At 39.1% G+C, this 26,082-nt stretch overlaps 3 protein-coding genes across 13 annotated transcripts in view; 2 read left to right on the forward strand and 1 right to left on the reverse strand.

The window, feature by feature from the left end:
* PRKD3 (protein kinase D3) overlaps positions 1-4,862 on the forward strand; it is a 74,101-nt gene extending 69,239 nt beyond the window's left edge. For all 5 annotated transcript variants that reach the window (XM_031006573.3, XM_063695959.1, XM_031006578.3 and 2 more), the window contains 2 exons: positions 1,276-1,361; positions 2,217-4,862. In XM_031006573.3, coding sequence (XP_030862433.1) covers positions 1,276-1,361; positions 2,217-2,390 — 260 coding nt within the window. In that variant the 3' untranslated portion in view covers positions 2,391-4,862. The remainder of the gene's footprint in view (positions 1-1,275; positions 1,362-2,216) is intronic.
* On the reverse strand, positions 2,162-23,905 carry NDUFAF7 (NADH:ubiquinone oxidoreductase complex assembly factor 7). Of its 5 annotated transcripts, none has more exons than XR_002004709.4 (11): positions 23,774-23,905; positions 23,268-23,428; positions 19,348-19,428; positions 17,661-17,771; positions 13,717-13,930; positions 12,809-12,867; positions 11,528-11,638; positions 9,304-9,447; positions 7,863-8,036; positions 7,066-7,357; positions 2,162-2,480 (listed from the first exon to the last, which is right to left on the reverse strand). XR_002004709.4 is itself a non-coding variant. In XM_055377721.2 (10 exons), the coding sequence occupies exons 1-10, from the start codon at positions 23,826-23,828 to the stop codon at positions 7,142-7,144; spliced, it is 1,326 nt and encodes a 441-aa protein (XP_055233696.1). In that variant the 5' UTR covers positions 23,829-23,905; the 3' UTR covers positions 2,162-7,141. The 5 variants fall into 5 exon arrangements, 1 of the variants encoding a protein (XP_055233696.1); XR_002004708.4 differs by lacking the exon at positions 23,774-23,905 and adding an exon at positions 23,699-23,762; XR_002004710.4 differs by lacking the exon at positions 23,774-23,905 and adding an exon at positions 23,655-23,710.
* CEBPZ (CCAAT enhancer binding protein zeta) overlaps positions 23,785-26,082 on the forward strand; it is a 29,031-nt gene continuing 26,733 nt past the window's right edge. The window contains exon 1 of one of the 3 annotated variants that reach the window (XM_004029095.5): positions 23,785-24,122. In XM_004029095.5, coding sequence (XP_004029144.4) covers positions 23,967-24,122 — 156 coding nt within the window. In that variant the 5' untranslated portion in view covers positions 23,785-23,966. The remainder of the gene's footprint in view (positions 24,123-26,082) is intronic. The other 2 variants (XM_019021197.4, XM_063695957.1) reach the window with 2 other exon arrangements.

A 26,082-nucleotide genomic window follows, 5' to 3' on the forward strand; every position in this document is an offset into this window, starting at 1 on the left:
CTCCTGTGGACCTCTGCTGGGAAGCTGCATACATCTCTTTTTCCTGCCTAGTGAAGGCTTTTGAATTTGCAACTCCTGGTTCTGTACCCATCAAGAATAAGTTGGCTGGCCCTCTTTAGTCTACTGATACTGATAGGAAGGACAACTACACTACTTAAAACATTATTTAACTGCCCCATAGAAGTTAATAGAACCAATGCTGGGGAATACCACCATCTGGATTTAACCAGCCCATGTAATAGGTAGATCTTTTTTGTTTTTCCAAAAGTACTAGGCCTAATCATAGGATTAACTAATATTCCATTAAACTGGGAAAAGTTTAAGGAACAACATGTGAAGACAGTAGCAGGTTTGCTTGGTAATGAAGAAAGCTAATTGAAGAAGCTCATAAGAGATGTTTTTTGATGTTAACCAGTGTTATCTCAGACCTCCTGAGGCAGTGTGTTCTGTAGACCTCTTCTATCAGAATCACTTTGCTAGTTTGGTAGTATAGAGACAAGATAGAATTAGGATGGTACAAGTCTTTCCATTTGGTTCGTGTCTGGGTCTAGCCTTTTGTTATCAATATTTCAAATGTACCATTATATAGGGCTATAGTTAGTATGTAGTTATTGGTTGCCTTGGTTTTGCAATTGATCATTCTCCAAATAAGTGAATAAAATATATATGCCAAGAACTCACCATGTACACTAAAACACCCTGAAACCTATTTGTTAAAAGTGTAAACTTTTGGTAGTTAAGTTACCACCTCAATCTGACCATATATAGAGGCAAGGCAGTGCTTTTCCAGACCAAGTCAGGGACTAGAGAGCAGCATTGGAGCGGGGTGGGGAGGATCAGAGAGTCTGTTTCATTCATCTTCAAATAATAATAGTTAATACTTAGCACTTATGTGCTAAGCACTGTTCTAAGCCCTTAACATATGTCAGCAACTTCATGAGGAAACTGAGGCATAGTATAATTTAGTAACTGACCCAATATCACACAGCTAGTAGGTGGCAGAACCAGACTTCAGCCCAGGCAGTCAGGTTCCAGAGTATATACTTTAACCTGTACTCTATGCTGCCTTATAAAGGCAATGAAAATTTGACAGATACACTTAAATCAGTAAACATTTATGATTCATTTTACATGTTAGCTAAAAGTCCACGTCCTTGAGAAGCAAAAATTCCTCAACCCTGTATTTCTATGGGTTGAACTGCCTTCTAGGCAGTCACAAGTTTGGGGTGCTCTATGCACCCAAATTCATGTATCTTGTTTTGTCTTTTCCCTTAGCAATTGATCTGATAAACAATCTGCTTCAAGTGAAGATGAGAAAACGTTACAGTGTTGACAAATCTCTTAGTCATCCCTGGCTACAGGTAAAAAAAGTGTAATCTCTCTTTGGCAATCCTCATTTGAGTAGTTCACTCTGATTTGTCCCACCTAATGAGACCACTCCAAGATCAGCAGAATAATAAAAGTGCTCTTAAGTGATTAATTTGTACTATGGCTGAATCTCTGGAAACCGTACAGCATTAAAATTGGTAATGACAGGCAATTAAACTCCCATGAACTGAAAGCAATGACTGAGCCTTTCATAGACCTATGTGTTCATTTCACCTTTTTGTAAGATTAGTATGACATATTAATTTATCAAATTTATTTTAAATGTCTACTGAAGGATTTATTTTTGCATTGAAGAGATTTTTTTAAAATGTTTGGCTTAATTCTCCCAAAGTTACTTTATAGATTTATCAAAAGATACCCTCCAAACTTCAGAGTAAGGAGGGAAGCTTTAGAACTATTTTAAAGGGAGTGAGAGGCAGAATTAGCTTTAAAACAAATGTAATCTCATCTACCAGTTACTAAATTATCCTAATAAGCATCCAAGCACTTTCCCCCACTTTGAGTAAGGTTTAGGCCTCACGTTGTATAGAACAAAATGTTTTAGTGATTATTATTAGCCACCTAAGAAGCCTGAAGCAAATTTTTTTAAATTTCAGAAATTAGTTACGTTCATTCATTGGAGACTCTTGAGTTTGAAAAATTTCTTTAAATTGCTCATTTAAAATATCACAAGTAGAACTTAGTATATAGTAGATACTTATGAGTAACGCCTGTCAATTATTTGACTAGGGCACTAAACAACAACAACAAAAAAAACAAAACAAAAACCAGGTTGACAGTATTTTGTTTCTTTTATGTTTCATCATTACAATTTCATTTTCTCCTAGGACTATCAGACTTGGCTTGACCTTAGAGAATTTGAAACTCGCATTGGAGAACGTTACATTACACATGAAAGTGATGATGCTCGCTGGGAAATACATGCATACACACATAACCTTGTATACCCAAAGCACTTCATTATGGCTCCTAATCCAGATGATATGGAAGAAGATCCTTAATCACTGAGCTAACCTAAATAGGAAGGATTTCATTTTATGGACTGATATTTTGCTGTGTAACTTGTTCTTTGTAGATTGTCATCTGCAGTGCTGCAAAGATATGAAGAAATATGATAATGAATAAGTGACACCAGTACTGTAGTTCATAATGAGTAGGTACAGGCGGGAAACTGAATAATAAGAAGTCATAATGGAATCAAGGTGAAGCTTTTTATAAACTTTTTTAGCCTAAGCAATAACTGGTTTTGTATTTTTTCTTAATCCTTCATTTAATACAATAGGCTCACTTAATTTGTCTTCCCTTTTCTGTTTTTTTATATATATATATATATATATGTTTTTTTTGTTTGTTTTTTTAAGGAAAAACAAGTCAAGCTAGCTTCCAGTTACTATATAGCTTGGCTAAATTATACAAGACTTACAAGATTGATTACTCGACAGGCTTGTATTTAAGAGATAACTGTGAGGTTACCATTATGTGATGTTACTATAAGGACTTTTAACATTGGTTTAACCAACCATAGAGGCATTGAAGGGTTTTTCTTAGATGCCTAGAAAGAGCGCACTGGGCTGTTTTACCTTTCTTTTTTAGGTCAATCAAGACTCCAAAATAGTGATTCCTAACCTTTTTGGAGTTGCTCTGCTACTCTGAATATGTTCTCTACAGCATAAGGATTGTCACCTTCTGTGTGTTGCAACAGCTTCTAAGATAACTAGGGACAAATGATGTTACAAAAGGAAGAGTACTGCTGGTCTAAGTGCTGAGTTGTATGTCTTTGCATAGCTCCACTCTGCTGCTAAATATGCATGTTCTGACTGACACCATCTTGATGCCAGTACTGGATTCCAGCATTCAGCAGGTGCAGATCTCAGCTTTACACAATTTATCTTGACCTAGGGTTCAATCAGTAATTTCTGCTTTTTAGCAGGGCCAGTGCAGGGTCAGTTAATGCTACAGTTACTGTATAGCAAACAGTATCCTTTTTTCTCCTTCCCCTAGCCTATTGGGCTTTGCAGATATCTGGAGTGTTTTAAAGTCAATTATTTTAAGCAGTTTGAGGGGATGTGTAGGAGTGGAGCATGAAACAGTTTATAAGGCTGGGGCTGTATTATCAGCACAGCAAATTAAAGAATGAAAGAAGTACTTCTTTTTACACATTTCAGCTCCAGCAGCCAGCTATTTAAAAAATATTTTTAAATACCTTCCCCAAAGTTTAAGATGTGGGACCATCTACTTGTAAGAAACAGTGGCTTATTTCTTCATTTCTCAGTAATCATTGTAAACCTTTTTTTTTTTCTTCTCCACTCTAACAAAAGTAAAAGAACGAAACTTTTGCTGAGGTCTTGGACTCCACTACTTGTTAGTTATGTTGGCCTGGACAGATGGCAGGTCTGTCTGCAGTTCCTCAGTCTGTAAAATGAAGATTATCATTCTTGCCTCTCCCTTTGTCACAGTGTTGTCGTGAAGATCAGATATGTATGAATGCAGTCAAATAAACTAAAAACTAGGAAAGTGTTAACTATCATTGCCCACCAAATTTGAGGTAGCAAAAAAAAAAAAAAGAATGTTCTGGTACATGAACAGACTGAGAAGGCCTTTCGACATCCCTGAAGCTAGTCTCCTGTCTAGACTAAAAATATCCTTGAAAGAATAGTAGCAAACAGTATGCAGTACTCCTGTGTTCTAAGTTCTTTTATGTTTTAGTTTACCCTCACAGCAACCATAGTGTTAAGTCATTATGAGCTTCATCTTAAAGATAAGAAAACTGAGGCAAGGGGAGATTAACTTACTGCCAAATTTCAAACAGTTAGTAGTATTTGAGACCAGTAGTATGGCTCTAATCTTACCCTTAGCCCTCCCAACCATTATGCTGTACTATCTACCCATAAATACCTCCAGGAAACATTCCCCTCTTGGTAATTTGTCCCTCTATAGAAGCTTCAAAGATTAAATCAAATTAATTTTCAAAAAAAATTTTTTTTTAGAAATGTTATTTTCCCTGTGATAGAGGATGACTTCCCAGTTTCACCAAAGTCCGTTTATATCAACACACACAAAATGGAATAATTCTGAGTCACTAGGCAATCAATCTACTGTGGTTTTACTACATAAGGTGAAAATTAACTGGAATGATGTTTGTTTGCTATACTTACTTACATAGTCAAACTTTACAAGCCATGAAATTAATTGCACTCTGTATTTGTTGTTAAATGCCTAAGAAGTTTTCTAAAAATTTTGTAAAGGCACTGTCAGAGAATCTGGAGTTGAATGATTATTCCAGATACTGTATAACCTGCATAACTTTGTCTTTAAGTTGTGTTTGTATAAGAAGTAATTGCTAGAAACATTTGATAATGTACAAAGTAGCCTATAATGACTGTTCAGTACATTTTTAATATTTTTTTGGTTACATCCAACTTTTTGTAAATATACTGGAAGCTTGATAATAAAATGTATTTCCTATCACCATACTTTTCCATGTGAAAACCTGAGCCTATTTCTAGTATAAGTATCCAAAGAAAAGTTTTACCTGGTTGTGTTATTTTACCAGACCTTGGTAAAAGAACTATTTTGGAAACAGTATTTGTAAATGGAACTAATGCTATATTTAAAAACACTGATTTTTTTTTAACCTGCCAAAAATAAAAAAAAGCTCATTTTATAATTTTATACTAAATTTGAGTTGATTATCTGGAGGTCTCATTTCTTGTAAAGTATAACTTTTTCAGAAACTACCACCAAATTATCCAACTGTTATACTACCAGAAGGCTTTAAAAAGTTAAAAACCTAATATCAAACTTTCTAGGTGTTAAGATATAAGGCATTGTCTGACTCTAGCCCCTTAATTATAAAAACTTTAACATATCTGAGAGGAGCCAACTATGGTCGTTTTCATCTTTCAAAAATTCTCCCAACCAAGTCTTTGAAAAAAAGAAAACAAATACAGGAATCTAGAATGAGAACAACTAGGAGTGGCCCGAGGCTGGGCAGCATCTGAAAAGCAAGGCCTCCGTCTTCCTTTACTTTAGTGCAGAGGTGTCTAATCTTTTAGGTCCTAGCCACATTGGAAGAACTGTCTTGTGCCACACATAAAATACACCAACACTAATGATAGCTAATGAGCTTGAAAAAAAAATTGCAAAAAAAAAACTCATAATATTTTAAGAAAGCTTACGTATTTGTGTTGGGCCACATTCAAAGGCTACATGACATGGCCATGTAGTGTGGACAGAATGCTACTCCTGTCAAGCAGAAGCAGCAATAAAAAGCAACAGTTCATCACTGCCAATGAACTTCTGATACAGTTAAGCCGTAAATTCAAGACATCAAGGGAAAGTATTCTTTCCCTTTAATCTCCCTTGTAAATCTGTTGCTAATTAATAATTCTCTAACTCTATGTTTCCAGTATTAACACACAGCTTCTAAAAACCAAAAAATGAAAACATAATACAGAACAAAACTTGACATTTATCTGAAAATTATTCCTCCTAGGCCGTGTGTGTGTGTGTGTGTGTGTGTGTGTGTGTGTGTGTGTCTCTCTCTCCCAGGCTAGAGTGCAACGGAACAATCTCCCCTCACTGCAACCTCCGCCTCCCGGGTTCAAGCGATTCTCCTGCCTCAGCCTCGTGAGTAGCTGGGATTACAGATGCCCACCACCACACCGGGCTAATTTTTGTATTTTTAGTAGAGATGGGGTTTCACCATGTTGGCCACGCTGGTCTCCAACTCATATTTGAACTACATGTCAAGATTTACTGTTTGTTTCTTACTGTGACCTTCATAATTTAAAAAAAAATGCACAGATGCACAATATAAGAAATTCAAATACCCAGCCACACCCTGCCCCTCAAACTCACTTCCAAATTGGGAAAATTGTGCATTCATTCCTTACTTTGTATGCAAGTACATATCACAGAAAACAACCAGTGTACACTAGTGTATTAGTTTCTATGAAATTACTCATATTTATTTAGTTTTTCTCCTTCAACAAAAATGGAATCAACTATAAAAACTCTTGCATCCTACTTTTTTTCACTTACTAAATCTTAGAGTTTTCTGTCAAAACATATTGCCCTAGCTCATTTAAAAAAATAACATATATTTTATCAGTTTCCTGTGAATAGCCATTTAGTCTGTTTCCCATTTTTATTAAAACAATCAGTGCCCGTGTTTACTTTTTTTTTTTGAGAGGGAGTTTTGCTCTTGTTGCCCAGGCTGGAGTGCAGTGGCACGATCTCAGCTCACCGCAACCTCCACCTCCCAGGTTCAAGTGATTCTCCTGTCTCAGCCTCCTGAGTAGCTGGGATTACAGGCATGTACCACCATGCCTGGTTAGTTTTGTATTTTTAGTAGAGATGGGGTTTCTCCATTTTGGTCAGGCTGGTCTTTAACTGCTGACCTCAGGTGATATGCCCACCTCAGCCTCCCAAAGTGCTGGGATTACAGGCATGAGCCACCATGCCCAGCCGCATGTTTACTTTTTAAAATAAAATAGAAATATGGCAACTAGCTTTGTAAGTTAAAGGAAACTCAGTTTCACAATAACTTATTAGCTTGAGCACACATTTGCACCAAAGCCAGTCACAACCCTAAAAGTTCTATAATTTTGGTTGTATTATATAAACATGGACTGTTCTTGCTGTGAAAAGATAAAATACTTTGACTTTTGTTACCTGCAGTGTATGAAATGTGTTTCCTTTATTTTGATTTCTTGGGCCGACTGAAGGGTAAAATGTCCAAGCTGAAATATCACTGCCAAGCAAGTTCACTAAACCCAGCTACAAGGGATGCAAAGGGTTTTGACTGACGTGCATTCCTCTGATATCTTCCACCTTGAAGTCTCTGATGAGGTAGCAAGGCAAAAAAGTTAAATCTCTCTCCCATCTTCTTTGGATTCATTAACATATCATATCCTTGAAGTAACTGCTGCCTCACTGATGGCTCATTTGATTTATCTAAAAGAACCTGAAAAGAAAAAAATTCTTAGCAAAAATAACCAGAAGACAGGATTCCTAGTTACATGCAGCAATACTAATGACTCTCAAATATTCCAATAAAACAGCACTCAAAATGTGACTCCTGATTACCTGCCTGAGAATCATAGAGTACTTATTAAAAATGTAGATTGGTGTGAAACAAACCTAAGGATTTGCATTTTTAACAAATATCCTCAGGGGGTTTGATCTACAGTAAGGTTTAGGTGTCCTCAGAAGAACAGTTAGAAAATTCATACCCATAAACGCAGTTTTCTTAACAAACAAAAACACTATTTGGAAGTCTTAATGCTACCTCACATGGAGATGCATAAAACTTACCAGACTAGTTACTAAATCCTATACTACCTGAAAAGACTGGAATACCAAGGATTGGCTAACTACAAGAGCATTAAGGCCAGGTGAACATACTATTTGAAGTAATTTTTGAAATACTATGAAAGTACTTAATAACAGTGACATAAAATAAACCTTACCTTCAGCCGGACATCAATACCCATATTTTTTAAAAATGTGTGTTGTTTTATTGGGCCCAGAGAGGCTACTTTTCCCTGTGCCATTCTTCGCAAATAACTGAAGTCCACATCAGCTGTTAGATCTGCTGTTCCTGGGGCAATTAAGACATCATGAAGCTTGTGGTCACAAAACCCCTTGAACATAAAGAAATCAGATTTTTGCCCTTTTATGGTTATTAAGATTAAAGAAATGCTATCATATTAAAGTTATTTAATATTTACATTAATGCTTGAGGTGACGGAATAGAGCTCTCATTAATTCTCTAGGCAGGGAACACCTAGGCAGTGTTTTACGAAGTATATGCATCAACCATGCATCAGAATCACCTGAGATACACTACAAACTACTACACAGCCATAAAAAAAAATGAAATCACGTCCTTTTCAGCAACGTAGACATAGCTGGAGGCCATTATCCTAAGTGAATTAATGCAGGGACAAAACCAAATACCACATGTACATCTCACTTAGAGCTAAACACTGGGTACACGTGAACATACTTATGGGAACAAACACTGGTGACTACTAGAGGGGAGACAGGAGGAGAGGAACAAGGGCTGAAAATCTATCTACTGAGTACTATGCTTGCCACCTGGGTGACAGGCTCACTTGTACCCCAAACCTCAGAGTCAATGCAATATACCCATGTAACAAATAACAAACCTGCCTCATGTACCCCCTAAATCTAAAATAAAAGTTGAAATTACTTAAAAAAAAAATCACCTGAGAATATATTACTGACTCTAACCAGACCTGGGTCAGTCAGAATCCTGGAGGTGAGGCTAGAGAATGAGTATTTTCAACAAACTATCCAGGTTATTTTTAGATATAATAAAGTTAGAAATGAAGAACCACAGACCTAGAAAATGACTAAGAGCATTTAGTTAAATGTTTTTCAATTAAAGTATATTGAATAGAATTGATTATATTCAAAGATCATTAAGAAAGGATGTTTAGGAACAGTGTAAAAGAATACATCTGGAAAGGGAAAAAATGTTGAAAATATGATAGAAAAAGCTAGAATGATTACAGTAGGTAGGTTAAATCTGCAAAGAAGTACCAAAATTTTTCTTGAATGAAGGGGGGTACAGATAGGTTTAAGAATGTGAAGAAAATCTTTCCATTTGTATTATACAGCTGCTTATCTGGATTTATGTAAACATACGTGCTACAACTAAGGAAGAATGTGCACAATTCAGATCCTGTTAAAGGAGGGCTGGACAGTAGACTCAGTGTTAGCAGTAAGAACTAGGGTTAAGGGGAATTACAATAACATGAATTAATGTTAACTATAAAATAATGTAATACAACAATACCAGGCACTGTAGAAATCAAAGCTCTTCAATGGGCTTCAGATCTAACACTGAAATTCTGATAAATCATGTTACTGAATTATACATACTCTGAAGGTATCTGTCTTTGTTCCATCATGACCATAATCAGCAACCAGTGCAGCACCTCCAGTTAATGCAATGCGTTGAGAAAGTTCCTCGATGATAACACCAGCATCAGGACACACTTCAACATGATCCCTTGTTTCGTCATGCTAGTAAAGGGATCATTGCAAGAGTCAAAATGCATCATTCAAAAGAATGACTTCCTTACGGTTTTTCAGGTTTTTCCTCAATGAGCATTTCTTAGTTTTAATAAAAATAAATTCTTAATATGAGTATGTTCTCTACACTCAACTTTTCACCTGACTCCCTTTTTATTATACAAAACTCCTTAGTTCTTTGATGCTATCCCACTTGATTTACAAAGACATTTTAATCTCTTTTATAAAAAGGCAAATGCCCTCCCAATCCCCCCAGATGGCCTAGAGCGTTATCATTTAATGTAAAATTACTTTTATATCACAAATCATATAAACACATTCCTCTAGGTTGAAAGCATGGGAAAGGGATTTTTTTGTCTGCCTAGAACAGTGCCAGGCACATAACAGTCAATGAAAATATTGTGCTGAAAGAACAAATGGTATAAATCCAATAACACGAAGCAGACCCTATTAGACAATTATATTATCATGCCCTCTGTTGTGCCAAAAAGTATCCCAATGATATGCCCTACATCAAGAAACGCTGGCTTATAAACTAGTGCCAATGTATTGAAACCGTTATTACCCCAAGATGTCCACTTAACTAAGGGGCCACAATAAGTGTGTACTAGCTTAAAAAGCGAAATCACACTAAGTATTAACACTTGTCAACCTGACTAGTATATATGAAATTTCAATACTTCCTGATCTAATTGAAAATGTGGTATTTCTTTCCCTTCATTATGAAATCATACATTAACTTGTACTCCTTCCTAACACCTTATTATAGAAATGCAGTAATGACCTGCCCTGATGTCTGCCTATGGTAACAGGCATAGAGTCAGATGAAGTTAAATCTCAGCTCTTCCTATGCTTACTGGTAGACAAGTTACTTAAACTTTCTGAGTTGTTTTCTTCCTTATAGATATTGTAGGTTTGTTGTGAGGATTAAATATAACTAACCATTTAGCTAATAGTGCAATCAAATTACTGTGGCTTAACTATAAAAACCATGAAGTCAGCCTCATCAGGCATCAGTGGACATGCTGATCATGCTGACATTCTATCTTAGGCTACTCTTCAAGATGACATGTATTACCACTCATCTCATTCAAGTGAAAGAGAATATTCGCTTCCTCCCTTCCTAAGTGAATACTAATTAGGTCAAGAACTAAATGAACTCCCAGGGCCAGGAGGTTAGTTCTTGGTAGTTCTATGAATTTGTCATTCAGGTAAACTTAGGTTGCTATACTATGAAAAAATAGGTGTTCATAAGTGTTCAGTCTGACATTTAAATTTATACTTAACAAAGAAAACTTAATTCATACATTTAAGTTTAAAAGCTCTTGTGCTTTTAAAACTGATAATTTCTAAGTAGGAAGTTCTCAGTTAAGGTCCAGAAAGTAGAAATCATCTTCTGAGCTGGAAAAAAAGGATTAAAAAAAAAGAGGCAATCTGAAGCCTGGACGTTCCTGAGAAGTACAGGGATTTTTTGTACCTTTAAACAAGCCACAATAGACAGGCTCTTGCAATGATTCCTTGAGATCAACAGAAAGCAGCAGTAATTCTACCATTCTGGCCGAATCAAACTGAGATCTGTATGGAAGCATGGGATAAAAGCCATGCTGTAGCCCAAAGAAGGATAATAATAGAACCTACCTAATACAGTTGCTTTGAGAATTAAATGAGAAAACAGAGTAACACAAAGTACTCAACAAACGTTAGCTGTTATTGTTAATTTACTATAGTCTGTACTACATTGCTTTCACAGATGTAAACTCTTCCTGTGGACAATACCATTACCATTTGACATGAAACTGAGATAAGCAGTGAAAGTAAGAGACTTGGCTGAGTAAGCGGTTACTTACTTTCTCTTACTACACGATGTTAAGGTCACACACTTAAGAAATGATTTTAACCCATGCTCCTGCCTCTAGCTCCTCTGCACTTTCACTGTCAATAAAAAGCACCTCGTATGCTACTAGCAACTCTTCCTGTAAAGGAACTCTAAAACTCTAAAGTAGTAACTCAGAAAATAAGACTTTGAAGATTCTGTGAGCAATAAAAGAAACTTAAAAAAGCATATTCTTACTTGTATGAAGGCTTCTGCTGGGGTGGCAGAAGGTGCCAAAACAAACCTCAGTTTATCAGAAACCTGTGGATCAATGTCAACAAATACTTCTCGCCATCCCTGTGGTGTTTTCTAAACACAAAATAACACATAAAAACAAATTTTTGCAAGTTTGTTCTCTACGTTGCTTCTACCAAAAATAGCTTTTTCTCCTCTTACCATAAGTAACTAACATTTACAGAGCACTTACTATTTAAAATTACTTAAATTCATTACTTCATTGCCTTTGAACAATGAGTAGACCAATAGATGCAAAAGAAACAATAACAGAGATGACGCTGTGGAAGATAAAATCAGCAGCATGGAAAGTACCCAAAAAACGGAAATAGACTCAGGAGGAATAGCCAGAAGCTTTACTAACAAATTACTACAGGATCATGAGAGCTGCTCTTCTCCTTACAAATTACCAGTATATATACATTATCACCAAATCTTAAATCTCCTCAGAAAGAATGAAGAAAAGTTTTATTTTTTTTTTTTTTTTGAGACAAGGTCTCGCTTTGTTGCCCAGGCTGGAGTGCAGTGGTGCAATCTCAGCTCACTGCAACCTCTGCCTCCTGGGTTCAAGCAATTCTCATGCCTCAGCCTCCCTAGTAGCTGGGAAGTACAGGCACGTGCCACCAAGCCCAGATAATTTTTGTATTTTTAGTAGGCACAGGGTTTTGTCATGTTGGCCAGGCTGGTCTTGAACTCCTGACCTCAAGTGATTCACCCACCTTGGCCTCCCAAAGTGCTGAGATTACAGGTGTAAGCCACCATGCCTGGCCCAAAAAAGTTTAATCTATAATTTTTTTAAATGTGCTAAGGTTGGCTGGGTGCAGTGGTACACACCTGTAGTCCCAGCTCCTTGGGATGCTGAGGCAGGATGAACACTTGAGCCCTGGAGTTCAAGACCAGCCTGGGCAACATAGCAATACCCTATCTCTTTAAAAAAAAAAAAATTTTTTTTGCTTAAGTAAATCCTTCATTGCACCATAGCCAGTTACCATCTTACCATTTTTCATTCCCTTACTTCTTCAAATCAGAAGAATTAAGAATTCTTAATAATTATCCCAGGAGAACTAACAATTCTCATTAATATTTCATTTTTTGCTTTTGAATTATTTGTGTACCAAAATTCCAAATAATAGTTAAAAATAACCTCAACAAGTAAAATGTGTATACTGAATAAACACCATAAACATTGGCAACACAATGCCTTTTGTATTCAATTATAGACATGACTTTTCCCCCCCTCAATACCTGAAATTTATGCACAGGAAGAACATCAAAAAATTCATGTGCAAGATAAAAGCTGTACCCTATTTAAAAAGAGGAAAACAATTAATGTTTCCACATTTCACAGGAAATAATTCTTTTGAATATTAACTGTAAAAAAAAATGCCTACTTCCTCCATAATCATCACTACCACAGAATTATCTACCTCTTCATGGAAAACTTACACTGCAGAACATATAAACGAACAATTATTACTATTCTTATTTTACACATAAATGGGGTCGGAAAATGGAAATACCTGAAATAGCAGTTAAATCTTTTATTCATCACAAGGCTTGAAAGAAATTAGAAGTCAGAGTTGTTAGCTGGAAGGGAATTTGATTTCATAAAATCGGGCTTCTCAGCCTGAGAAGGCTGAGGCAGGAATGGCTTGAGATCCCTTACCCAAGATCGTACCCCCACTTTGGCTTTGAGTCAAGACTCAAACTAGTCAATACTAGTCAGTATTCCTGACTAGTACAGGTATTTTCCCCCACACTTTGCTTGTCTTTAGGCAAGTAAGGATTTTTTAAAAGACTCTATAACTGAACTAAACCCACCTACTAACACTGCTTCCATCAGCCCCAGCTGCCTTGGGCTGCTCCGTCATCGGTACAACCCTAGCTATAGGGAAATACTCAAAAGTACAAAGGAGATTTACATTTTGTTTGGGATTTTACAAAGCTTCATGAAATAAACTACTACTTAATGTCAGGCAACTTTATTTTCTATTAAGATGCTCTTTTCTAGAAAAAAGTAGGCTACTCTCTAAGGATAAGGGACTTGGCAGCAGTAACTCAATCTATTATATTGCTGTAAAAAGTTACATTCCCATCAATACTGTGAGGGTTGTGATCAAAATTCTTTCATTAATCCACATAAAGGTAATTACCTTTTGGAACATCGTGCAGATCTCGGTACCAGGAAATTGGAATCCCAGACTTAGTGACACCTTTCATATACACTGGGGATCCAGCATTTCGCTCTAATGGGACCTTCTCTTCAGTCAGTGTCAATGCTTGAATCTCACTTAATTTTTGGCTTACCTCTACCAGATGTACTGAAATGTCACAATTTTTCAGCACAGATCCAAGTTGAGTGAACACCTAAATACCAAAAGAAGAAAAAAAAATACAATGTGTTAAGTAGGTTTTAAGTTTCCTAATCATTTACATCAATGATTTAGTCATGTCACAATAGAAGTAATATTTCAGAGAGATGTGTTCCTTACCCAAGCCACTCTCCAGCAGTCTATAAGAATCGTAACCTACTAGTTATTAAGCATAATCTAAATAAGAAATGAATAATGCACAATTTGGTTTCCTAATGATAAATTATGATTAACAAATGAAAATAAAAGATTTGGCATCTGATAAAAACAATGATTCAGATTATGGAGTCTAAAAAAAGACCAAGGAAATAAAATGTACACAGCCTTGATTTGATAACATCTCTAGGTCTAGGAAATAATCTCATCTTTGAGATGATGAGAACTTTAACCTCAAAGAACCAAATCTGAATGGTACTGAAAACCTGACTGCTTAACTCGGGGGTCTGCCACATTTTCAATCTATATTTAGCTACACATTTTTTCACTGTTGTAAACATGCAAGGGAAAAAGGAAAATACTAATATTTTACCAATCTTTTAAGGCTAAAAATTCAATAGCAAAAGCATAAAGTGTATCAACATTATTTTTCATTTGAATTTAATTTTTACTGGTGATCTGCCTCCAATTAATACTTTGGAGATATGAATATGCACATCCAGACTGATAATATGAACAAGATGATTTTTCCAAATTTAGTTTTGAGATTGAAATACAAATGGAAAAACTTCCCAGGAGAAATTCCTTCAGAAGGTAACATCAAAAATAAAACAGGTCTGACACTTCTCTGGCTATTTGCTTTACAACCCTTTAAATTCTTTGGCTTTTTAGGACTTCTTATGACTCAATCTGGAAAAGCATCCTTCATACATTTTAAGGCCTCTGGAATCGACTTTTAAAGTACTTGAACAAGAAAATATGATTTGAGGTCCTTATTAAATATTTTATATTCAAATGACCTTGCTGAAAAACATAAAATAGAGCCCTGGAAATTTAAATTCGTAATTTTGTTTTCTTTCTTCACCCAAATAATCAAGATTCTTATTTGTCATATGTTTATATATTTTATATATTTTTTAAATCCTTTAATTTCTAATTTAAAGCAAAAACCATAAAGCATCAAGAAATTCAAATTTATATTGAGTATGTGTTGGTGTTTTTTGGTTTTTTTTTTTTTGAGACAGGGTCTCACTTTGTTACTCAGAGGCATAATCACAGCTCACTGCAGCCTCAACCTCCCGGGCTCAAGCAATCCTCCCACCTCAGCCCCTCAACTAGCTTCGACCACAGACGCATGCTACCACGACTGGGTAATTTTTGTATTTTTTGTAGAGATGGAGTTTCATCGTATTGCCCAAGCTGATCTTGAACTTTGGGAGCCTCGAACTCCCAAAGTGCTGAGATTACAGGCATGGGCCACTCTGCGCCCAGCCATGTTTGTTTTTTACATTGAACTGCCAGGTACATATAAAATAAACTCAAAAACACTAATGAGTTCCAAAATACTAATGAGTTCCAAAATACTAAAAACTACAAAAGTTTAATAAATACTATTACTTATCAGGTATTATAAACAACTGTCCTCCTTTTTAATGTTTTCATAAAATAGTACGTAGACTGATAGAAACAATGATACAAGAGAGAATATCTACCATAAATGGGACATGACCTTATCTCCAAAGCCCCTGTGGACTCCCTCTACCCTTGGAAGTCACCACCATTCTGAATCTTGAGTTAATAACACCCTGACTTTTCTTTATAAATGTTACTAAATATATTTTTATCACCAAATACATATTGTTTAATGTTGACTATTTTTTGGATTTTATATAAATACAATCATATGATACGAACTCTTGCAAACTGCTACTTTCACACATCTTGTTTCATGTTGAATACTGTTATATTCCACTGTGATTTCACGCATTCTTGCAGTACTTCGTATTCCACTGTATGACTACCACAATTAACTGATTCATTTACCCCCCGATGGGCATTTGTGCTGTTGTTTTCTGCTATTTTATACAATGCTGCTATCTTCTTGTGTGTGTCTCCTGGTACACATATACACTAGTTTCTCTAGGGTGTATCACTAGCAGTAAAATTGCTGGGTCATACAATATAAGAAACTTTGATGTTAATAGATAATGGCCAATAGCTTTTCAAAATGGTTGTACAAGGCTGGGTACGGGGGTTCATGCCTGTAATCCCAGCACTCTGGGAGGCCGAGGCAGGCGGACCACTCCAGGCCAAGGGTTCAAGATCAGCCTGGTCAGCATGGTAAAACCCCTTCTCTACTAAAAATAAAAAAAATTAGCCAGGTGTGGTGATCCACGCCTATTATCCCTGCTACTCAAGAGGCTGAGGCACAAGAATCGCCTGAACCTGGGAGGCAGAGGTTGCAGTGAGCCAAGATCGTACCACTGCACTCCAGCCTGAGCGACAAAGTGAGACTCTGTCTCAAAAAAAAAAAAAAAGAAAGAAAAAGAAAAAAGGATGTACTAAATTATAGTTTTACAAGCAGTATATGAGAGTTGCCATTGATCCACAAATCCACATCTTCACCAATACTTGGTGTTGACAGACTTTTAGCTTTTTTTTCTAATCTGGCGAGGGTTACAGTAGTATCTCATTGTGATTTTAATTTTCATCTCCCTGACTACCAATAAGACTAATCTTTTTTTTTTTTTTGCTTTTTTAGCCGTTTGTATTTTCCTCTTTTATGAATGGACTTGTTCACATCTTTGGCCTGATTTTTCTCAAGTTATCTGTCTTCTTACTGACCTAAAGGAGTTATTTAAATAATTCTAACTACTAGTTCTCTGTTGGTTACGTGTTACAAATAACTTCTCCCACTCTGTGGCTTGTCTAATCACTCTCTTAATGGGGTCTCTGAAGAACAAAAAGCTGCTAGTTTATTTGTAGAGCAAGAAGTTTTTAATTTTAATGTAAGAAATGAAATATTAATCTTTTGCTTTATGCCTTCTGCTTTTTTTTTTTAATATAAAAAGAGACGAGGTCTTGCTTTGTTGGCCAGGTTGGTCTTGAACTCTTGGCCTCAAGCAATCCTCCCACCTTGGCCCCCCAAAGTGCTAGGATTACAGGCATGAGCCACTTTGCCCAGCCTAAACTTTTTTTTTTTTTTGAGACGGAGTCTCGCTCTGTCACCAGGCTGGAGTGCAATGGCGCAATCTCAGCTCTGCAATCAATCACTGCAGCAATCACTGCAACCTCTGCCTCCTGGGTTCAAGCGATTCCCCTGCTTCAGCCTCCTGAGTAGCTGGATTACAGATGCGCGCCACCATGCCCGGCTAATTTTTGTATTTTTACTAGAGACGGGGTTTCACTATGTTGGTCAGGCTGGTCTCGAACTCCTGACCTTGTGATCCGCCCACCTTGGCCTCTCAAAGTGCTAGGATTGAGCCACCACGCCTGGCCTAAACTTTTTATATAATTAAAAACTTTCCTTCCTGAGAAAACAAATACACTCTCCCATAATGTCTTCTAAATGTTTCCTATTTTTAGCTTTCATATTCTCCCCCTCCCCTCCATTTTTTAAGCTTACAGACAACAGTAAGTAATGACTGATTACATTATTCTGACATTATATTTTAGCTGAGAAATATGAAATTAAGGAACTGAAAACCAATGAAATCAACATGGTTTGCACACTCAGAAGTACTAAAATTCACTTACATGAGACTAAAAGACATTCTTTTATTACCTACCCTCAAAATATCTCCCACGAGGGTTCCCCTACCTGGGCCCAGTTCCACCAGCTGGAAAGCTGTGCTTTTTCCAGTGGCCATCCATTCACTAATGAACCATATCCCTAGTAGCTGTGAAAAGGGAAAAAAAAAACACATATTAAAGTATTATAAAGTATAAAAGTATACCACAGTATAAAATTCCACATAAATATGCACTATATGCCAAAAAGCAAAATGTGTACAGCCATATGTATGTTGTTTAATACATACGTACATGTTCACATAGGAACTTCCTGGGACTACATCATAACATACACCATTTAGGAAGATTAATAGGAAAAAATAAGGCAGCCTCTGCTATAAAAGGTCCCATGACATAGATAAGAGGATATCACTAGCAGAAAGGTATTAGTATTTGAAAGCAAATAAGCATATGAAATGTGATTATGCCATTTCTTCATATTCATATGATTTAAACAATTACATGACTCTTATAATAACTAATGTTTTTCGATACTCACATTCTACTTCCTCTTATACAATATTTCCTATTTCTAAATTCACAGAAGGTACTTAGTGGAAATGAATTAGAATTCTGTTTATTAAAGGAAGACTTGGCTGGGTATGGTGGCTCACGCCTGTCATCCCAGCACTTTGGGAGGCTGAGGCGGGTGGACCACCTGAGGTCGGGAGTTCAAGACCAGCCTGACCAACATGGAGAAACTCTGTCTCTACTAAAAATACAAAATTAGCCAGGAGTGGTGGCACATGCCTGTAATCCCAGCTACTCGGGAGGCTGAGGCAGGAGAATCGCTTGAACCCGGGAAGCAGAGGTTGCAGCGAGCCGAGATTGCGCCACTGCACTCCAGCCTGGGCAATAAGAGCAAAATCCTGGCTCAAAAAATAGATAAATAAAAGAAGACTTTTACTGTAACTATGGCTAAAATCATGACTGGGAGCTTTAGAGCTTCTCTTAATTCCACTAATTCTTCAATGCTCTTTATCTTTTCTCTCTTCCTTCCCAGGCACTCTCCTGGGCACTCTACCTCTTTCCTCGCCTTTCCTTTTGTCTCTCTTCCTTCTTCCATTCTCTTTTTTTTTTGAGACGGAGTTTTGCTCAGTCGCCCAGGCTGGAGTGCAGTGGCGCCATCTTGGCTCACTGCAAGCTCCGCGTCCTGGGTTCACGCCATTCTCCTGCCTCAGCCTGCCAAATAGCTGGGACTACAGGCGCCCGCCACCACGCCTGGCTAATTTTTTGTATTTTTTTTTAGTAGAGACTGGGTTTCACCGTGTTAGCCAGGATGGTCTTGATCTCCTGACCTTGTGATCCGCCTGCCTCGGCCTCCCAAAGTGCTGGGATTACAGGTGTGAGCCACCGCGCCCGGCCCCTTCTTCCATTCTCTTATTTCATCTGATTCTCCTTTTTCTGTCCTCTTTATGACCCCCTCCTTTCCTTCTCTTTCTCTTTGTCCCTCTTATCTCTCCATTTCCCTTCCTACAGTGGAGTATAAACTTTTCAAATATTCTCTCCACCATTTTACTCCCCTCCACTGCCTCTCTATTCCCTCAGTACATAAACTACTATAAAGTTAAAACTTTTGATGAATCACAAAAAAAGCTGTAGAACACTACTACAGAGTAATACAATTTGACCTGCTCTCAAATGTTTATATTAGCTTCATTCATACTTTACATAGGATATTACCTCCCCAAAGATTTGACTTATTTCAGGTGAAGTAATGAAATCTCCTTTTTCGCCTAGCATGTCACGGTACACATAATAACCCTGAGTAAAAAGAGAAAATAGAGAAACAAAATTAATTTTCAAATAAGCCTTTTAAAAATACCCCTCCAAAATCTTAAATAATGTAAAAGTGAAATAATTATTTAGTAAGAAAGTTCTCTCCTCTAAATAAGCAAGGGGAGCCAGGCGCAGTGGCTCATGCGTATAATCCCAGCATTTTGGGAGGCCGAGACGGGCGGATCACGAGGTCAGGAGATTGAGACCATCCTGCCTAACATGGTGAAACCCTGTCTCTACCAAAAACAATACAAAAAAATTAGCCACGCGTGATGGAGGGTGCCTGTAGTCCCAGCTACTTGGGAGGCTGAGGCAGGAAAACGGCATGAACCTGGGAGGCAGAGCTTGCAGTGAGCCGAGATCGCACCACTGCACTCCAGCCTAGGTGACAAAGTGAGACTCCATCTCAAAAAATAAATAAATAAATAAATAAATAAATAAATAAATAAGCAAGGGAAACATGGTGTCTTTACCCAAATTTTACAAAGTAACAGTCATTTTACAAAACTGGTAGAAAAACAATTGCACCTTGACTGTAAAGGCAGAAGTCATGTAACGTCCATCTCTGCACACCAGACCCTTCCTCCCCTCCCAGCTCCCACACCCAACAAAGCAAGACCCTGCCTACTCCTCCAGCCTCCTCTCCAAACTCTTAACACTTTCTGTCTCACATATGGGCCCTGCCTGCTGGTGATGTTCTGTTTCTTGATCTGGGTGCTGGTTACATGGGAGCATTTGCTTTGTGAAAATTCATTGAGCTGTAAACTTGTGATTTATGAACTTGTCTATATGAATATTATATCTCCAGAAAAAGGGCTGTTTTTTTTTTCTTATTAGCCTTGCTCATCCAGACATCCATGCCACTGCAAATCCTCACCCTTCTCCCTTTCCAACTTTCCCTGGCGGTCTTATACTCGTCCTCCGAATCTGCTCAAATGCCACCTAGCTGACCTCCTCCAGCCCTCCAACCTAAGGCCAAATCCAGTGCCACCTTTTCTGAGCTTATTTGTCTATGTTCTTCACCACAAAGTATAGTTGTTTGCAGAAGATCATGCCTTATTTATCTTCATATCCCAAGTTTTAGCACGATGCCTAACCTTCAAGAAACACTCAAGAATTGTGTTAAAAATTTCTTATGCTTCTCAAGCTCCTATTCTACCACCTTACTACAGGTGACATGGGCCCCAGTCTCACTCCAGAATTAAAGAATGTTATAAAATACAACTTCCTCAGCTTCCCATCCCCACCTGGCCTCTAACCTAATCTGGGGACTCCAAGAACGAAATGCCTTCCCCTTCTCCTCTCATCCAAACCTAATCCCTCCGCCTGTGCTCTGGACCTTTCCTCATACAACTCCCCTGAGTCCTTTTAGCCGTCCCCTTCTCTCTTCCAGCTTCAACTTTCCCCCTTCAGCATTCAAAATAAATCAAGTCACTCCCATTTTTAAAAACATTTTTTCAATCCACACAACATCTCTTCTTCTAGGCTTTCTTGTTCCGTTCATAAGGAAACATTATTGGGGTATTTACGCTTTTTTGTGTTATGAACCACTGTGGTAGCCCAGTGACGCCTATAGACCCCTTCACAGAGTGTTTTTAAATGCACAGAACCACAAAGAAATAACTGAAAAAATGTGTATCAAATGTTCTAAAAAATGTGATATATATACTTCTTTACTAGTGTATTAAAAAAATATAATCAGGCCAGGCACAGTGGCTCACACCTGTAATCCCAACACTTTGGGAGGCTGAGACAGGCGGATCATATGAGACCAGGAGTTCAAGACCAGTCTGGCCAACAAGGCAAAACCCTATCTCCATTGAAAATACAAAAAACCTCGCTGGGCATGGAAACATACACCTGTAATCCCAGCTACTCGGGAGGCTGAGGCACAAGAATCCTTTGAACCTGGAAGGTGGAGGTTGCAGTGAGCCAAGAATGCACTACTGCACTCCAGCCTGGGTGACAGAATGAGACTCTGTCTCAAAAAGCCAACAAACGAAAAAGCCCATAATCAAGCCAAAGACCCAATAATTAACAAAATTTTGAAGTAAGGATGAGCACGATGAAATCCTGAGATGCCTGTGATCACTGTATTGTGATAAGGAAATACCAATGATTTCCACAGATGACAAAGTCACAGGTATTGCTCATGCTACTAGTTGCTGCGTATGTTCATAATTGAAGAAATGCTAAATTTCAGTTGAAAGTTAGTGAAAATAAAGGTATAATATTTTTTCCATCCAGCTTCATGAAACCCCTGATTTCTATTAAAGGGTCCCTAGGCTAAGAGCCTCTAAATTTTAGAGTTACCCCTACTCTCAATGCTGGGAAACCTTCCTTTCTCTCAGTATGTTCTCCCTGGTTCCTCGGCTTTAAATATGACCTATATGCTGATGACGAGCAAATGTATATATGTATATATGCCTGCCCAGTCTTTCTTCTGAACACCAGGCTCTTTTTTTTTTTTTTTTTTTGAGACAGAGTCTTGCTCTGTTGCCCAGGCTGGAGTGCAATGGCGAAATCTAGGCTCACTGCAACCTCTGCGTCCCGGGTTCAAGCGATTCTCCTGCCTCCTGACTAGCTGGGATTACAGGCACAAGCCACCACGCCCGGCTAATTTTTGTATTTTTAGTAGAGACGGGGTTTCACCATGTTGGTCAGGCTGGTCTCAAACTCCTGACCTCGTGATCCACCCGCCTTGGCCTCCCAAAGTGCTGGGATTACAGGCGTGAGCCGCCACGTCCGGCCCTGAACGCCAGACTCTTATAGCGAATTGCCTACTTTCTATCTCCACCTGCATGTCACTGCTAACAAAATACGTATAAAATGCAGCTCCTGGTGTAGGCCCTCTCCCCAGTACTCCTCCAAACCTGGTCCTGTCTGTCTTAATCTCAATAAAAGGTACCATCATCACCCAACTGCTCAAGCTAAAACTACGAATCAGCCTTGATTCCTCCGTTCCATCACTCAATCCATCGGCAAATCCCGTCAGTCCCTTTCTAAACCACCCTCTTCTATTTCTAGTACCACCACACTAGTCTAAGCCACCTACCTTGCAGCCCTGCCTACCGGCATCGAAAGAAAGATACCGGCCTTGGGTAAACCTCGACACTTGAGTCACACCACCATATCCAACAGCAATGGCCAAACTGACCCCAGAATTCCACAGAGGTCATATTTCAACCCAGCAAAAGATGAAATATTCTAAAATAAAGGACTATAGGCTTTCACCAAATGGCTCTGTAGAACAGACAAGGAAACGTGGGTCAGAAAGCTGTGACTGTGCCTAATCCTAGAACAGTGAAGAAGACCCAGACTGCATTCTCAACTGCACATGTGAGAAAACCCAGCACATGTCTCCAATGCCAGCTGAAGCCATTCCAACACAGACGACTTTCCAGGCAGTAATTCCTATTTCCAGTTGCCTGTTGGAGATTTCTACCTAAGAGTTCCACACACTTCAAATTCATATACCAGTCTGAACTCTCCATCCTTCCTCCTGCATTCCTTCTCCCAGAGCAATGAATCCACACCACCTACCATCAGCCAAGTAGGAAAGTCATCCTTCCCGCATCATAAATCCAATCAGCTACATTCTGTCTCCTAAACACCCTTGGACCGTGTCCTCTCCTCTTTACTGGCACTGCCTCTGACGTGAGCCAGCCCTGACCAACTGACAAATTATCTGTCCCCAGGTCCTCAGAAATGGCTTTTCCCCTGGCAGGCACCCCCACTGCCTGGGCTGAGGACCTTCTCCCTCCTGGCTTGCACCTCGCAAATCGGCTAGAGAGGGCCTAGTCCTCGGGCTACCCGACCCATACCTTGGCTGGATTAGTCAACACCTCCTTCATGTACTCGGCCACAGTGATGGGTCCAGTAGACTTTATTTTGTACATAAGATGACGCAGCATCGGCGTCACCGGGTTTTCTGCAGGCTCATTCCCGGAGCTGAAGTATTTCCCTCTCCAAATAGAAGGAATGGCTGCGAAAAACACAAATTAAACAGACCCCATGATAGATCTGAACATTCACGAGCGCAAGCCGCCTGAGCGTTTTCAAAACAGCTTCGTGAACCCTTAACCTCGCCCCACCGCAGACCGCGGGCTACTGTGCTTAGCACGCCCACGGGGCGCAGAGACAGCACCCACTTGCCCACGACTACGCAGCCCTATTGCGTTTGTACCGGACCCGTTTCCAGCCCAGGGCACCTTCAAGGTGGAAGTGAGCCCCCGAGCCCTTGATCCCCCGGTACCCTCAAATGAAGAGCTGAGGAAGGCGCCCCACGCGGTTTCCACGGCAACCGGGCTTCGAGGGGACTGACGCTTACCTGCGCGCGCCACGGCACACAACGGCCCCAAACCTGACCTCACCAGTACACTCATGCTGAAATTCGCAGGCTAGCTCGCTCCGCCAGGAGCTGGGGCTTAGACCGTTTCCGGGAGAAGACACGCCCCGACAGGAATTACGCCACTGGCAGAGCGGAAATAGGCTGAGTTTCAGACGCGTATGCTCTGCCCGCCATGGCGGCAGCCAAGGAGCCTTTGGAGTTCCATGCCAAGCGGCCTTGGCGCCCCGAGGAGGCAGTAGAAGATCCGGACGAGGAGGATGAGGATAATACTAGTGAAGCCGAGAATGGGTTCTCCCTGGAGGAAGTGTTACGGCTCGGAGGCACCAAGGTAACGGCCGCGGGCTCCGGGGAACGGGATCAGGCGTGGAGAGTCCCGAAGGTGGCTAGGCTGACTGCCCCGCCGCTTCCGCGCTGCGTAGAGCGCGGGCGTCCAGGACCGAGATCCCAGCCTCTGAAGCATGTGTTCGGTGCGCTTCCCACGCTGGTTTCCACTGCTGTTTACAAAAGAAAAGTTTCGAATTGAACGTTGTATTCTCTGGCTATTCTTAGGATGTAGGCGATCTTCTGATTTTATTGACGTGGTATAACCATCACACCATCAGGTCGGAGAGTGGCTTTTCTTGGTCCTGACCTTGTGGTATGAGTGTTTTGAACACCAGTGGTATTGGAATTTTCATTTCTGTTCTCATAGAGTACATGCACGTGTCACTGTATGCCCCAGAAGCCCTCTTTTTTGGAGCATCCTAATTAAGGGAGAGAAACAGTAAACAAACTTTTAAATACATAGTACAGCAGACGCGGGGTAGTGCTATAAAAGAAAATAAAACAAGGAAGGACGATAAGGAGTGGGAGCGCGTTAGTGTTAAATGAGATGATCGACAAACACATCACGGAAATATTTGAGCAGAATCCTAAAGGACAGGAAGGAGTGAGCTGCCATTCCAGTCAGTTGGAACAGCAAATGCAAAGACAGGCAGAAGAGTGCCTAACCTATTCCATGAGCAGCCAAAATGCCAGTGTAGCAGAGGCAGAGTGAGTTAAGGGGAGAATAGTAAGAAAGGAGGGCCGAGGGGCCAGAGGGCAGGCTTTTGCTCTGAGTTTGATGCAAAACCACTGGAAGATTTTAAGCAGATAAGGAACAGAAATTAACTTTGTTTTTAATATTATTTTGTTTGGAGACTGGACTTTCAAGGTGGAGGAGTTAGTTAGAGATAGGCAGATTCACAGTTTGCTCTGTGCTTGTGTATATTGAAGTTTTGAATAGGTAATATATACACATGAAACACGTGGTGCAAACTTTAAAAGATACATAGTGAAGTCAAATTGTTTCCACTTTTATCTCAGCCATAACCATTGCCCTGATAGGAAGCAATTATTTTTACAACTGCATTTTATATCTTTCAGGGATACTATATACCTTTTCAAGCATATACATACTCATTTATGTGTATGAAATACGGGCGTATCTTTTTTACATAAATGGTACCATATATATACACCTATCTCTACATTTTGCTTTCTTTTCTGTCTTAGAAATCCTTCTATATCAGTGCATAAAGTTCTGTGTCATTGATATGGCTGCATAAATCATTTCGTCTGTCTTAATTTATCTAACCAGCCATTTATTGTGAATATTTAAATTATTGCCAATCTTTCACTATTTTAAATAATACTACAGTTAATAACCTTAATCGTGTTTTTCCCCCACTTTTGTAAGTGTATATGTAGTATAAATTTGTAGAAATGAGCCAGGCCCAGTGGCTCACACCCATAATCCCGCACTTTGGGAGTCAGAGGGGGGAGGATACCTTGAGTCCAGGAGTTTGAGACCAGCCTGGGCAACATAAGGAGACCTCATCTCAAAAAAAAATTTTTTTTTAAATAGCTGGGCGTGTAGTCCCAGCTACAGGCTGAGGTTGGAGGATCACTTCAGCCTGGGAGGTTGAGGCTGCAGTTCAGCCATGGTCATGCCACTGTACTCAAGCCTGGACAACAGAGCGAGACCATGTCTCAATCAGTTAGTTAATTTTTAGAAATGAAGCTGCTGGGTCAACAGATGTGTGCCTTGTATTAAATAGTTGTGATTGGAGTTGACAAATTGTCCTCCATGGAGGTTGTGTCAGTTTACACTCACATCAACCACGTATGAAAGTGCCGTTTCCCCCACCCCTTCCCCAGCATCACCTGTCATTGTATCTTGCTCATCTTGCAGTGTATCTTTGCTCATCTGATAAATTAAAAGATGGATGTATCATTGTGGTTTTAATGTGGATTTGTCTAAACCTCAG

This window comes from Gorilla gorilla, chromosome 12 (assembly GCF_029281585.2).
Source record: "Gorilla gorilla gorilla isolate KB3781 chromosome 12, NHGRI_mGorGor1-v2.1_pri, whole genome shotgun sequence".
Classification (NCBI taxonomy): domain Eukaryota; kingdom Metazoa; phylum Chordata; class Mammalia; order Primates; family Hominidae; genus Gorilla; species Gorilla gorilla.